The sequence below is a fragment of the Neoarius graeffei genome, chromosome 3 (assembly GCF_027579695.1).
Source record: "Neoarius graeffei isolate fNeoGra1 chromosome 3, fNeoGra1.pri, whole genome shotgun sequence".
Taxonomy (NCBI): domain Eukaryota; kingdom Metazoa; phylum Chordata; class Actinopteri; order Siluriformes; family Ariidae; genus Neoarius; species Neoarius graeffei.
Window position 1 is genome coordinate 29,687,787 of NC_083571.1, and position 15,972 is coordinate 29,703,758.

Sequence of the window (15,972 nt, forward strand, 5' to 3'; positions counted from 1 at the left end):
AAGATATTTCGTTGTTTTCTAGTATATAAATTTGATAGAATACTTAAGAATACGTTACTTTGTCACATCAGCAACCGTATATATTGCCCTTTCTTCCCCTTTAAGTGCCACTTTTTTTTTTTTTTATGCCTCCGCCACTGTAAGGTGCAGGAGGCATTATGTTTTTGGGTTGTCCGTCCGTGCGTGCGTCCATCCCGCAGCCTTGTGAACACGGTATCTCGAAGGCTAATGAAAGGAATTTCACCAAACTTTCACCATTTGTGCGCTTTGGGACAAACATGAACTGATTAGATTTTGAGATCAAAAGGTCTAAGGTCGGGCGGCACGGTGGTGTAGTGGTTAGCGCTGTCGCCTCACAGCAAGAAGGTTCTGGGTTCGAGCCCCGGGGCCGGCGAGGGCCTTTCTGTGCGGAGTTTGCATGTTCTCCCCGTGTCCGCGTGGGTTTCCTCTAGGTGCTCTGGTTTCCCCCACAGTCCAAAGACATGCAGGTTAGGTTAACTGGTGACTCTAAATTGACCGTAGGTGTGAATGTGAGTGTGAATGGTTGTCTGTGTCTATGTGTCAGCCCTGTGATGACCTGGCGACTTGTCCAGGGTGTACCCCGCCTTTCGCCCGTAGTCAGCTGGGATAGGCTCCAGCTTGCCTGCGACCCTGTAGAAGGATAAAGCGGCTAGAGATAATGAGATGAGATGAGGTCTCAGGTCAAGGTCACTGTGAGGTCAAATGTCTGTCTGAAAACCTTGTGAACACAATATCTCCAAGGCTGATACAAGTAATTTCACCAGGTCAAGATTACTGTGAGGTCAAATGTCCATCCCCAAATCACAACTTAAGGCGTGTAGTCTACCAGGCAGAGGCATCGACGCCGCTGACTTCGAGTTCTGTCTAGTTTTTTTTTTTTAACAAAAAACCAGGCTATGGATGTTCCCTCGATCACCCAGCAGAGACAGGACTCCTAAATCTACTCATGCTGTTTTCAGATTATGGATGTTTTACAGATTTTAATGGCTGATGTGTCATTGTTCTTGTTTTCCTGTAATCCTTAACGTGAATGCTATTGGTTTCTCTTTCTTTTTTTTTTTGGTTTGTCGTTTGTTGAGACTGGAGGTAAAACAACCGAGTCTTGATCATTTTAAATTCAGCTCATGGTTTAAGCACGTCACCACTGGATACCCAACTCCGCTAATTTACCCTTGGAAATTATTTTATAAAAATGTGTTCAGATGATGTTGGGTTGAGGTGTTGTGCGTACGTACAATTTGAGTCAGTTTGGAAACCTTAAAAGTAGACGGCCTTTCGATTTCATAGACCCGGTGAAATTTAGTTCCCTCTGAAATTTGGTCATTCTGATATGGGTCTGTCTCAGAAACTGGGTACTGTGTGGGAACCCCACTAAATATACTCACAGTCAATAAACTATACGGTTTTGAATGGTGATGTTGGTTTTAATTTGAAATAAAATGATGAAAGAAATAATACAGATAAAACTAAATCTTTGATGTGAATACTCTATTCAGAATTTGGCAAAAATTCTGCAAATTTGTGGAAAAATGTCGGCTTGATCTGGGACATGATAAATGGTCGACTCCATCGCATTCCCTTAAAAAGGTTGTAGTCCACTGAAAAGTCTACAGTTATCACTGATTGTATTTTAAGCCGTAACTTTATCCACCCAAGGATTGGTGCGCTCACAGAATAATCATAACCGTAATAAAACATCAGGCAAAATATTTGATCGCCGTTGTAACTCCATTTTCCGCAAGCGCAAAACCAATACGATTGTGTGTTTTGATCTAAATGGAAAGCCTCAGGGTCAAGGTCATGACCTCACCAAAAGCAGTAACTTAAAATCACTACGCCATATAAACATTTAGTTATAAATCTGCGATTTTGTTTTTTAAAGCGAAAGCTGAAAGCTAGGTATAGAATATGTTTCTTACAGAATATGTTACGATGGTAGCTGGTCTTGTATGAATTTCTGAGCTATAAAATGAGTTGTGGTCTATTTTTTACCGTAGCGTGTTATTTGTGTGCGGGGAAGGACACACATTAACAATCTGCATGTGTAGAATGGAATTTTCCACTCCGACAGTTAGAAGTTGATCGTGCTTCCGTTTACGGTCTCTCTGTTACGCGGGTGATCTGTTCGGACGTTATCACTGAAAAGGTGAGTTTTGACAGTTTTATTTTGTTTTAGTCTTGCAGTATAAGGCAATAGAATGTTTCTTTTTCATTTTAATTTCATATTTCGTAGTGTTTGCGTATTTTTGGCCAATATTTTGCAACCATGGTCAATTTAGATCGAACTTTTGATAGAATCTCCGGCCAGTCATTTTGCCCCGCCCCCGCCTCGCGCTCCGTCCAGTGCGGTAGTGATGTCCCGTTGCTCGCGCGCCGCAGCAGAGACCCGCGCGACCTTCAGCCGGTACAGTCGCTGTTCTTTTACCACCGCCGTTATTCTCATCTTTCCGGTGTGTTCTTGATTTTTCCATCGTGTCCTATCGTCCTGTTTCGCCATATCAAATACCCAAAATGTATCATATTATTCATATTTAAGTGAATGAATAATCAATTCAGTCATCAGAACTTGGCATTTTTAACCCAAGCAATCAAAAAGAGGAAATTTATTTAATATTTTCACTCCTCTGTGAAGGAGGGGCTTTAATTCTTCATGATGGAGTTATTTTATATGGAAATCAATTTTACAAAAGCATTTGAATTGTAATCAAAAAAATTTTCCACAGTGGAGGCCAGATAAAGCAAGATGCTATCTTTATTCTTATTAAACACGACAAAAGAAACATTGAGTGTTGGGTAAATGCAAAAAAAAAAAAAAAAGTCACATTTTTTGACCATAATGTCCCAAATAAGAGACCAGTTTCTGAGACGGACTCTTATACGTTTAATTTTGTAATATCTAAAAAAACAAAAAGCCAGACCATTCCGTGGCTGGGAAGTTCTTTAATTTGACAGGATTAAAGCAAATAATGTGCATGAAATCACTCGCTTCGTGCAGTCAAGCAGACAGAGGAAGTCCGTGTGCGCATGCGCAGGTTTACCTTGATCAGGCCGAGCTGCTCGCTGAGCGCCGATGTTTGTTTGTTTATTAGTTTGGTCCTGCGTTTCCTTTCCTTCGTATATAACATAACATCACGTCTTTTCTTCTCGCTTTCCGTTACTGTAGTCGGTCTTTCACGTTTCATTCACACACTCGCGTCCTCCATTTCCCTCTCCTGTTTCAAATTTGTATCCCACAATGCCTTGTGCGAACAGGGAAAGCCCACCACGTCATGCATGATGTAGTTTCTTGAACTGCGTCACGGTGAAGCAGGAAAAAATGTAGCGGGGAATTTACGGCCACGTGGAGATAAATTCATTAATTGTTCTATTAAAAAAAAGGAATAAAATTGGAAGCCTGATTCGAATTCAGTAGCTTTCGGTCCACTAAACAAAAATAACTGGGTGTCGGGGAAAGTCCTTTTTCTGACCTGCGCTTGAAAAATCTGAAAGGCAGTTTAGCTTTAATAGGCACTAAAGCAGCACTTGGTTTTGACCACAGAGGACGAGAGCGTTGTGGCTTGATGTGAGCCATCGCTGTGTGGTGTCTTACACACTTCTAACTAAACTGCTGATGTTTAGGAAAATAAGTGTCTTCAGTAAAATGAGAGTATTAGAAGAGTGTGTGGTTTTAACAGCCTGATCTGCAGCTGAACACACTCGTGTGTGTGTGTGTGTGTGTGTGTGTGTGTGTGTGTGTGTGTGTGTGTGTGTGTGTGTGTGTGTGTTTGGGGTGGGGGGTGGTGTGTATTACACTTGCAGGCCAGGTGTACTCTCACAGGTGTGTGTCAGCTGTGAACATGACTCTCATACAGATGCTACTTGGCCTTGGGGTGTGTGTGTGTGTGTGGCTGGCTGGCTGGCTGCTTATCTGTTTAATTGGCAACGCTTGCTCTCATTCTCTTGCTTTCCTTTCCTTTGAACTAGCTTTCTCTCTTCTTTAGTCATCTTTATCTCTCTTTCTCATTCTACTCTTGTGCTTCTCTCTCTTTTAATCTTCGTCATTCTCTTTAACAGGTTTACACAGTAAGACAACTATCCCTAAGTGTGTGTCTCTCTCTCACTTTCTCTGTCTTTCTCTCTTTCTCGTCTGTCTTTCTTTCTCTTGCTGTCTGTCTGTCTCTCTCTCTCTCTTTCTCTCTGTCTGTCTCTCTCTCACTTTGTCTCTCTCACTTTCTCTCGGTCTCTGTCTCTCTCTTACTTTCTCTCTGTCTCTCATTTTCTCTCTCGCTTTCTCTGTCTCTCTTGCTTTCTCTCTCTCTCTCACTTTCTCTGTGTCTGTCTCTCTCTCACTTTGTCTCTCTCACTTTCTCTTGGTCTCTGTCTCTCTCGCTCTGTCTGTCTCTCGCTTTCTCTCTCTCTCATTTTCTCTCTCGCTTTCTCTGTCTCTCTTGCTTTCTCTCTGTCTCTCTCTCTCTCACTTTCTCTCGGTCTCTGTCTCTCTCTCTCTCTCACTCTCTCTGTCTGTCTCTCGCTTTCTCTCTCTCATTTTCTCTCTCTCTCACTTTCTCTGTCTCTCTTGCTTTCTCTCTGTCTCTCTCACTTTCTCTCTGTCTGTCTCTCATTTTCTCTCTCACTGTCTCTCTCACTTTCGCTTTCTCTCGGTCTCTCTTGCTTTTGCTTTCTCTCTGTCTCTCTCGCTTTCGCTTTCTCTCTCTTTCTCGCTGTTTCTGTCTCTGTCTGTTTCCTGCTAATTATTTCCATCTCTATATCTATCTTAACATCTCTAAATTTCTCCCTCTGTCCGTCTGTCTGTCTGTCTCTGCTTCGGTTACATGATTATGCTCTGGTTGATACTGGAAGAAAGATGATCTTAAGTTGCCGGGGTGACTGAACATTTTGGGGTGCAGGGGCGGGGCTTGTTGTTCCACTCAGCCTATCACATGCCCTGTCCTGAAAGGAAGCAGCTGTCTGTCTTCCTGCTTGAGCTGCACTGAAAATAAACAATAAACAAGTAGAGCAGACTGGCACTTCCCCTTCTCTCTCTCTCTCTCTCTCTCTCTCTCTCTCTCTCTCTCTCTCTCCTCTCCACCCCCCACCCCCCATGTGCTCCTGTGCTTTAGACGCTGCTCAGTTATTCCATCATGATGCTGGGTAAAGACTACATGTTGGCCATTGTCATAGTGAATTATGAGGGTAGGTACTCTCTGTGTGTGTGTGTGTGTGTGTGTGTGTGTGTGTGTGTGTGTGTGTGTGTGCGTGCGCGCGCGTACTAATCTGCACAGATAGCACCTCGTCTGCTCATGCATGCTCATAGAATCAGCCGGAGGTGAGGAGCGAGCGAGGGAGAGATGAAAGGAGAGAGAATGTGTGTCACAAGTGTGTGAGCCGAATACAAAACTTTGTGCTTCATGTGTGTTCGTGATCATTAACGTGGCGTGTGCGTGCGTGCGTGCGCAGCTCATAGCAGTGGAAAAGCTCCGTTCTCCCCTCCCCCTCGAGCTGCTGCTTTATAGACTGCAGAACGAGAGAGACAGAGAGAGATGAAGGAATGAGGAGCGAAGAGAAAAAGAAAGTGTGACGCATGCAAAAAGATGAGACTCTTTCCATCTCCTGTGATTTAGCGACGCAGTTATCAGGGCAAAACTAAATATCAGATCAAGACTGCCACAAGCTTCAGTGTGTGTGGGGGTGCATTTTAATGTGTGAAGGTCATGAGACATTTTGCAGTGAAGGCTGCGTGAGGACGCTTGAGCAGCAGGAACTGTAAATCCTGTGATGCGGGGGGGTTCGCCTCGAGTGTTACATTCCCATTAATTATTCCAACATGCCTCGATTTTAAAAAAATTTTTTTTTCCTTTCTTCCCCCCCGGTTTGTTCAGGATGGCATACTCTCAATCACCTGTCAATCACAGCAGCACCAGCCAATCACATGCGTCTCTGAGCAGGAGAAGCCTGTTGAAAACGTTGGATTTGTGTCAGGAGAACTCGGATTTATAAATTGCCAAGTGCACCGTAAATAAGAGCAAGCTTTTGAGAAAATGTTTCTCAGCAGACGCATCAACATTCATGATTTGGAGCCAGCGCTGTAAATATAAACGCCAGTTTATCAGCAAATCATTAAATCCACCTTTGAACTGACAGCCTGTCGGTGCTACCTGATTACGGCGCGGTATGGATTATTGCAATAAGAAGAATTTATCCATCTATCGATCGATCGATTGATGATATTACCTTGGACTTGCATGCCTAATCGGTCGAGTTCATCGACTCCAGCCATTTTTTGCTTGCTAAACAAGACTTCAACTTTTTTTTTTTTTTAATTCAAAGCCATTGTTAGTTAGGTCATGGTACAGCTCCAGTCTCTGACATTGAAAAGTGTGTGTGTGTGTGTGTGAGCTGTACAGTCTTTCTGGACCACAAGCTCGTCTGCAAAATGTCACTAAACCACAAAATTTAAAATAAGTCTCTCTTTCTGGAACGATTTCTCTTTGGTTGTTTGTGTTTGCTTGTTTTTTTTTTTTGGTCCCTGCTCTCTTTCCGTTTTGGAAAATGTTTTTATTTATTTATTTATTTACCCCTGCTGGGGGGGTGGTGGTACTGGTTTATCTCTGTCCGTCTATAGGCGTGTTCACACGGCACATATTTGCATCGACGCTGCACCGATGTATTTTGTTGCGATATATCTTACACCGGTGTAAATTTTGTGGAGCGTTCACACGTCACAAACCTGCTTACTAGAGAGAAGCGTGTTAGCACCGGTGCAGCCCCATTTGCATTCACACGGCAGTTTTTGCGACCGTGCTGTACGATAGTAATAATGCGGAAATGAAATATGCGCATGCGTGAAAATGTACTTCCTTTTCCCGGTTGTCATGGCATCACCAAGCACCGGGAAAACAATGTGGATGAAGACACGCGGTTCTGTTGTTGTTGATTTTCGCCATTTTGGAAGCGCAAAATACCAGGATGCAAATTATGCAATGCCCGTATGTAATCAACTCTCCTCACGCGTAGCGAGTCGACCCCTGTAGCGTTCAGACGTCCCATTTTATATCGGTGCTGCCCCGCAAACTAGCATTTACTCCGGAGTAAATTTCTTAAACCACCTCCCGAGCAGGGTTAGATTTGCACCGGTTTAAGCAGCTTTCAGGGGTGACACCGGTATAACTTTGTACCGTGTGAACGCTCTACCAGGGCAGCCCCGGTGCTACACCGGAGTAAAAGTTGCCGTGTGAACACCCCTTATATGTCCGTCTGTCCGAAAGACCCTTTTCTGAACAACCACAAATCATAGCCACTTGATATTTGGTAGTGAGCTTCAGCTTGGGGTTCTGTACCGTGTAGCCCGTTTTTAGGTCTGTCGCACATCCACTTCCTGTTTACCGACTGAATGTGTTTATGAAACACACAGGGTGGATTTTACCAAATTTTCCTAACACTTTTCTCAGCAACTACAAAGCACAACTGCGTGATATTTGGTAGCGAGCTTCAGCTTGGGGTTCTATACCGTGTGTACCGTTTTCAGGTCTGTCGCACATCGACTTCCTGTTTACCGACTGACTGTATTTATGAAACATATAGGGTGGATTTTGACGCTATTTCAAGAAGCAAAATGCCAGTTTACCAGGATGCTATTTGAAATCCCTGGGGAGAGACACGGCTCTTTACTTACTCGTTTCAGGGTTCGTTATTTGTTGACGTCAGCATTTGTAATAAGTGTCCTGTTCCTTCAATTGCTCGCGTTCTGATATAATCGAGAGTGCGGGGATACGTAACGTAAGTGAGCAGTAGCTCACAGTTGATCTTGTTCAGCGTGCTAATAACGCAGTGCACTTTCACAGGTAGCGCCTCCGATTTTCCGCGATCGCGGAAAACGGACGGAAATCACGGAAAGTGGGGTCAGAAACGGAATCTACACATTCTGACTCTTTCGGAATTAAAATCCGTCAGTTAGTTGGTGAGATGCATGAAGATTTATCAACCTGTCAAATCCTGTCTTCCATAATGTTTTGATGGTGTCCCCAGGGATGTTTACCTTGCATCACACTAGGTGGCAGCATATACAAAATTTTTAAAATATTTAATTTTAACCATGCTTTAAAAACGTAGGTAAAGTGATTTGGGTAGTCATGGGTAAGTATTGGGTCAGTCCATGAAATGGGGTTACCAAAATGTGACATAGAGGGAGTCACTTAAAACAATTTACAACTGAAAACAACTTTTATTTCCATGAAGCATTGACCATATAAGAAAATATAACATAGTTAAGATAACTCCTGCTCTACAATGTATGATAAAATCCATAAATATTTACCCGGTTGCTAATGTAACAAGGACACGAACAAGCTTTTAAAAATAAAGGAAAACTATTGATAAAATCAATGTTTTGCTTTTATTTGCTTACTTTAAACATTAACACTGAATAAGAATTCATTAGAAATATTAGTTCAACATCATAAACACTGAAAATATGAAATACCAGTATTTCACAAACTTCATAAAATCTCTTTAAGATTTGAACAATAACAACAGTCATTAACAGGAAACAGTTTCATCCTATATGGGGTAAATGAGATTATTGAATTCATTACTTTACTTAGTCACACTTATATCTGCACCTCTCTCGAGCACGTGTTGTGGCGTGTGAGATCCCGCGAGAAGTTCTCTCGCGTCAGTTCAGCTGACCTAGATTGAGTAAATAGGTCTCGCAGGTTGTGAACGAACCAGGAAGTGAGTGGACGCTAAGTTAGGATGTGAGAAAAAACATCGATAATTTCTTTTATTGCCGTTTTTGTTTAAATTTATTTCTACCTACATCGTTTTATAGTATATTCTTCTTTATATTAAAAACATCAATCATGATTTCAACTCGTTTTATCATTTTTTTATAAGCCTGGTTTCTAACGTATCACGGTAGGACATCACAATGTTACGTTCACAACCTATTTTTAGTGGATGAATTCGAAGCTAAATAGTTTATAGAACCTTCTTAACTTTATTATGCGAGTGTAAAACTAAATTGCAAGTACCGTGAAACTAATTTTATTGAAATTCTCAGAAAGTAATGAAGGTTTATTGAAGCTTAAAGTCAGCAAATATTCCATGTCACAAAAAACGTGTCATCCGTGTCCAGTCACAGGGGAAGAAAATGTTTCACATTTCTTTATTTCAAAAGAAAACTTCATTTTTTAATTTATTTTATTTCTTCAAACAATATTTATGGATAATCTGCTAAATATTTCTTTAAATCATGGAAATTAAAGATGAAATGATTATGTAAACCCGGACCAATGAAAAGTAACATCATTTCATGGACTGACCCTATTATAATTTTATCTTGATTAATTTATTAAATGACTTGTGTTCTTAAATAAGAAGTTATGTTCCGAAGAATGATTTTCTATATAAAGAGTTTGAAGACTTGTGCATTTATTAAATGAATGATTTACAGGCAAAATGTAAATTAAACTCATAATAGAGTTAACTGTTAAATAATTTGAATCATTTAAAGTATCTATTAAATGGACACTGTCACACACACTATGTTAGACCTGTCGTTGCACTGAAAACATTGTAAGCAGAACAACGAATAAAAGTTTGAAAAACATGGATAAAATGATAACTGAGATTGTTTGTTTTATGTAAATGTACATGTATAAAGAGTAAGGATAACCATAAAAGTATTACTATACAATATAAAGTTTTAAAGAAAATAGCAGGAGCCAGTCAACAATCAAGTTAACAGCACTAATTAACTACAGTCTTAAATAAATGAAAGAAACGCATTTTCAGTGAAGTGAAATTTCGTGTTGATTCTAAGGTGCATTAAGATATTAGACTGTGTACAGAAAGTTTAAAGCTTTATATGAAGTTGTACTACAGCAGGCCAGTAAAGCAGGATTGCCGGGATGGATGCACAAGGACAACAAACATGCAGATGCCTCCCAACCCCAGTTACCTGAAACATAACATTTCATGCGTTTATTACATGTACTTAAGAATTCTGATTCTGAATTACCGTATTTTATATGTTGAAAATCTAAAAATGCCAATTTAGTTGTCATTTAACTGAAACAAATTGTCTGAAACGGAATTAGCCATTCTCTGAGACGGAATTTAATGTTTTTTGAAACAGAAAATAGGAGGCTCTACACAGGGTCAGTAATGCCCCTTTTCCACCAAAGCAGTTCCAGGGCTGGTTTGGGGCCAATGCTTAGGCCAAGTTTACATTAGACCGTATCTGTCTCGTTTTCTTCGCGGATGCACTGTCCGTTTACATTAAAACGCCGGGAAACGGGAATCCGCCAGGGTCCACGTATTCAATCCAGATCGTGTCTGGTCCGGTGCTGTGTAAACATTGAGAATACACGGATACGCTGTGCTGAGCTCTAGCTGGGGTCGTCATTGGACAACGTCACTGTGACATCCACCTTCCTGATTCGCTGGCATTGGTCATGTGACGCGACTGCTGAAAAACGGCACGGACTTCCGCCTTGTATCACCTTTCATTAAAGAGTATAAAAGTATGAAAATACTGCAAATACTGATGCAAATACTGCCCATTGTGTAGTTATGATTGTCTTTAGGCTTGCCATCCTTCCACTTGCAAGTAGTAAGTGACATGCGCTGGGATCACACACACAGCGGCTCAGTCCCGAATCACTGCTCGTGCACTTCACTCGCGCGCTCTGTGAGCTGCGCAGGGCCGGAGTGCGCACCCTCCAGAGGGCACTCGCTGTTCAGGGCGGAGTGATTTGGAGCGCAGGATGCCTGCGGAGCCGAGCGTATCCGTGTATTGGCGTTGCTGTGTGCATGCTAATCGTTTTAAAAACGTTAATCTGATGATCCGCCGATACGGTCTAATGTAAACCCCACCTTGGTTTGGAACCGGGTTTTCTGTTTCCACTGATAAAGAACTGGCTCTGGGGCCAGAAAAACCGGTTCCAGGCTAGCACCAACTCTCTGCTGGGCCAGAGGAAAGAACCGCTTACGTTAGCAGGGGGGCGGAGTTGTTGAGACCAACAACAATAACAAGACCACGAAAGATCGCCATTTTTAAGTGACAAGAAGCAGCAGCTGTACAAACGCGAAGTCATCCATTATTATTATTGTTGCTGCTGCTGCTGCTTCTTCCGTGTTGTTTTTGCTTCGATATTCGCGCCAAGGTTTATGCAAATGTAGCGACGTAACTGACGTATACAGCGACGTAACTGACGTATGTAATGACGTATACAACGACGTAACTGACGTATACAGCGACGTAATGACGTGGCTTCCCTTAGCACCGCGAGCTATGGAAAAGCAAACTGGTTCTCAGCTGGCTCGCAAGTTGAACGAGTTGTGAACCAGCACCAGCACTGGAACTGATTTGGTGGAAAAGGGGTAACAGTCTACTTCACGGCACATTTTTGCAGTTCCTCTCTGCACACTCTCACATACACAGTCTTTTAGTCACTCGTTACAGAAACCACATCCTCACATAACATGTTCAGACCAGAGACCTTCCTCTTGCATTGTGTGTGTGTGTGTGTGAGAGAGAGAGATTGTGGTTTGTTTTTACAGTAGTCATTGTGTGACTAATACACTTACTAACCAACGAAACATGTTTGAAAATCCTCAGCTGCTCTTAGGAAGACTGACGTGTGTGTGTGTGTGTGTGTGTGTGTGTGAGAGGGGGGGTTATCGCACATTTGCTGGTATTCAGGGGATTGTTCTAAAAAAGTGGCCATGCAACAGGTGACCACTGATATATAATTATTCAAGTAATTTTAGAACCACACAGTTTTATTGGAATTATAAGTACTCTGTATATTATACACTATATTTTGCTATTGTGTGTGTGTTTGCAGATATATGGGGAGAGCGTTCATTCCAGACGGACCCAGACTTGCCCCCAGGATGGAAGATGATGACCGACATGGCTGGCATTTATTACTGGCACATTCCCACCGGTACCACACAGTGGGAGAGACCTGGACCGTGCCATCCTGCACCAACCGTCCCTCAGCAGGACACACGCAAACACTCGCTGGGCTCGATTTCTCCTTCACCCACTCCTGACCAAGAGGTACACACACACACACACACACACACACACACACACACGCGCGCGCACACACGTTCACAAACAAACAAACAAACAAAAACACAAAATGACTCATCTGTTCTGTGTCCAAAATCCAATTATTTCCACTTCGTTTATTATAAGAGGCTTCAGCACGCTCATTAAAGCTTATTTCCTACAATAAATTGCGCACGTTAAAAACTGACCACTTTCACGATCATACAGCAATTAGCTGCAAGATTATTTATTTATTTTATTTATTTATTTATTTTATTTATTTATTTTTTGACAAAATGCATAAAAAAAACCAAAACTTGGTTTTGCACTCCGTTCATATGAATACGACATCAGATGTAGCCTCATGTTCATACATGAGAGGTCAGAATACAGAAACCCGGGCGTGGCGGCCTGGAAATCCCTTCACACGGTGGAAGGTTTTTCTTTCCTGTAGACAGTTCAGGCTTCGCTCAGCTTTCCTGCACATATTTCAGTCGCAAGTTCTACATTTATAACCAAATCTACTTCAGGAAAAACCAACACTGGCACATTTTAAAGAATTACAAGTCGCATCGGGAAATGCGTTCTCACTTTGGTTCGGCGTCATCCACATCAGTTTCTGTCTCCTCGCCGAGGTAAGGCCAAAGTCGCTGACGGTGTTTAAACACGAGTCTCTGTTCACACGAGCACTGGGGCTAAAATACTCGCTGATTCACTCAGTCACTTCTGTTGGATAAACTTCGTTATTGAGGTCATTTAACGACATTTAAAAACTTTAGTCATCTGGGCTGAGCGCTGAAGCTCAATTGAATGTTATAAGCAGAAACTTGAATTTTTTTCCTCTCTTTAAGCGGTTTTGTACGTTATTATTAACCCTGTGTTAAGGAGTTAAATGGTGTATTGTATTGCATTATCTCTCTCTCCCTCTCTCCCTCTCTCTCTCTCTCTCTCCCCTCTCTCTCTCTCCCTCTCTCTCTCTCCCTCCCCTCTCTCTCTCTCCCCCCCCTCTCTCTCTCTCCCTCCTCTCTCTCTCCCTCCGCTCTCTCGCTCCCCCCTCTCTCTCTCTCCCTCCCCTTCTCTCTCCCCCCTCCCTCCCCTCCCCTCTCTCTCCCCCTCTCCCTCCCCTTCTCTCTCCCCCCCTCCCTCCCCTCTCCCTCTCTCCCTCCCCTCTCCCTCTCTCTCTCTCCCCCTCCCCTCTCTCCCTCCCCCTCCCCTCTCTCCCTCCCCTCTCCCTCTCTCTCCCTCCCCTCTCCTCCCCTCTCTCCCTCCCCTTCTCTCTCCCCCTCCCTCTTTCTCCCTCCCTCCCTCTCTCCCTCTTTCTCCCTCCCTCCCTCTCTCCCTCTTTCTCCCTCCCTCTCTCCCCCTCTCTCTCTCTCTCTCTCTCTCTCTCCCCTCTCCCTCTTTCTCCCTCTCTCTCCCCTTCTCTCTCCCTCCCCTCCCCTCTCTCTCTCCTTCTCTCTTCCTCCCCTCTCCTCTCTCTCTCCTTCTCTCCCCCTCCCCTCTTCTCTCACTCCTCTCCCCTCTCTCTCTCCTTCTCTCTCTCTCTCCCCTCTCCTCTCTCTCCCCTTCTCTCTCCCTCCCCTGTCTCTCTCCTCTCCCCTCTCTCTCCTTCTCTCTCCCCCTCTTTCTATCCCTCCCACCTCTCTTTCTCTCTCCCCTCTCTCTTTGTCTGTTATTCTAGGCTTCTCATGCGGACGTGTTTTTCAGAGCGTCCTGTCACTCAGACAGCACCACATCAGACAGCTCCACTGGCCCTATCCCACTCGCACCCTCCTCAACGTGTCTTGACCCTGCCCCTCTCCTCTCCTCAAACTCCTCCTCTTCCTCTGATGCGAATGTTCCTTCCTGTGGGTTTGTCAACAGCTGCTACTTCGTGAGTCTCTCTCTCTCCCTCTCTCACACACACACACACACACACACACACACACGGAGTTTCACAGCTCGAGGCGAGGATGTCCAAATTTAACTGTATTTCCTACATTACCACGTTTCCGTCTTTACAGTCAGCTTTCATATAACACAGAAAATCCCAGAAAGCACACTTGCGTCAGCCCGACATCGACTCACCTGCGGCTGCGACGGTGGCCCATCAGAGGTATGACCAGCGGGCCTTCGTCGGGCCGACGTCGGCAAGCCGGTGTGGGGGGGTGCATTTATTTATTTGTTTATTTTTTTATTACAAGAGAAGAAAATAGTTTTAACCTACCTGTACTGAAGTTTTGTAAAGAAATCGGTGCCTAGAACCCTGCTGTTCGTAACGGTAAACCACGCCGCACCAAACGGCCAGAGATGACTATGGCTATTATAATTACGAGATCTCATTACTCTTGTGTGTCCTGCCACCCACGAGCCACTGGTGGTCCGATAACAGACCAGCAGATGTGTTTGCCGCTCACTGTCGCTAGCGGGCCACCGGATATGCGCTATCTGGGATGTTCCCCCATTGATGGGCAATAAGGAAATCACCACCAGATTTGCATGATGGCGTAATTACGGTCTAATTCCGGCTCAGTCAATCCTGCAGTCTAAAATGCCTTACACTTTAAAAGCAGAATGAGAAGGAAGGCTCATTTACTTATTTAATTTAATCATTGGTTCAATATGCTCCTTATCATTCTTATGATTGGCTATTAAAATTATAAAATTGTTCAGTAAATTGATACTAATTCACATTCTAATGAAAATGTTCACATGACAATACTCAGAGCAGTACTCATAATGCAGAGAGTAAAGGCAATGATTTAGCTTTATGACCATTTTTTATTAATTATATGCCTTGAAAAATGACCTCTGTGATAATAAAAATTGTGTGTGTGTAGCCTCGATCCTCATCGCTGCAGATCATGCCAGAGAAAGACCGACACACTGAGACCCAACATCGACTGGAGGGAAAGGTACTGTGCTTGCGCTCGCTCTCTCTCTCTCTCTCTCTCTCTCTCTCCATTTTTTACAGCTAATATATACAGTGCCCTCTACGATTATTGGTAATTAATACTTTGTACAACCTTCTTTGGCAATAAAACAGCCCTGAGTCTCTCCTGTAACATTTTTATAAGGTTGGAGATCCAGAGCAGGGCATTGGAGACCATTCCTCTTTACACAATCTCTCCAGATCATCCAGGGTCCTCAGCCCTCTCTTGTGCTCTCTCCGCTTCAGCTCAGCCCACAGGTTTTCACTGGGGCACTGAGATGGCCAGGGCAGAAGCCTGATTCTGTGCTCAGTGAACCATTTTTGTGTTAATTTGGACATATGCTTCAGATCACTGTCCTGCTGGAAGAGCCAATGATGACCCAGTTTTAGTTTCCTGGCAGAGGCAGCCAGATTCTGATTTAAAACGTCCTGGTGTTTCATGGAGTCCATGATGCCATGGACCCTAACAAGGTTTCCAGGGCCTTTGGAGGAAAGGACATCACAGAACTTCCATAATATGTTACAGTTGGGATTGGGTTCCTTTCATTAAAGCCATCCTTCTTTTCACACCAAACCCACCCTGAGTGTTTATTGCCAGAAAGCTTGATTTTTGTTCCATCAGACCAGAGAACACAGTTCCGGTCAAAGTTGTAGTAGCGTTTCACAAACTTCAGGTGCTTACGTTTGTGCTTAACTGACAGAAAAGGCTTTTTCCTGGCAAACTTTCCAAATAATCTTCTGGCATGGAGGCGGAATCTGATGGTGGTTTTGGAGACTTGGAAACCCCAAGATTAACTTTTTCTTGTAATTCACCCACAGTGATCCTTGGATTTTTTTTTTTTTGCCTCTTACTCTCCTCCTGACTGTACATGGGGCAAAATAAACTTGGCGAGTTTGTAACAGTTCCAGTCAGTGTCCACTTTTTTTTTTAATAAGTGCCTTAAAAAGGAATAAGTATTTCGGAGACCAAATGGAATTGAATTGGACAGATATGGACGAG

At 43.3% G+C, this 15,972-nt stretch overlaps 1 protein-coding gene across 5 annotated transcripts in view; it reads left to right on the forward strand.

The window, feature by feature from the left end:
* apbb2b (amyloid beta (A4) precursor protein-binding, family B, member 2b) overlaps nucleotides 1-15,972 on the forward strand; it is a 169,713-nt gene that overhangs the window by 99,880 nt on the left and 53,861 nt on the right. For 4 of the 5 annotated variants that reach the window (XM_060916615.1, XM_060916617.1, XM_060916618.1 and 1 more), the window contains exons 6-8: nucleotides 11,850-12,067; nucleotides 13,743-13,934; nucleotides 14,881-14,955. In XM_060916615.1, coding sequence (XP_060772598.1) covers nucleotides 11,850-12,067; nucleotides 13,743-13,934; nucleotides 14,881-14,955 — 485 coding nt within the window. Of the gene's footprint in view, nucleotides 1-5,105; nucleotides 5,194-11,849; nucleotides 12,068-13,742; nucleotides 13,935-14,880; nucleotides 14,956-15,972 lie in introns of those variants that run through there. The other variant, XM_060916619.1, reaches the window with a different exon arrangement.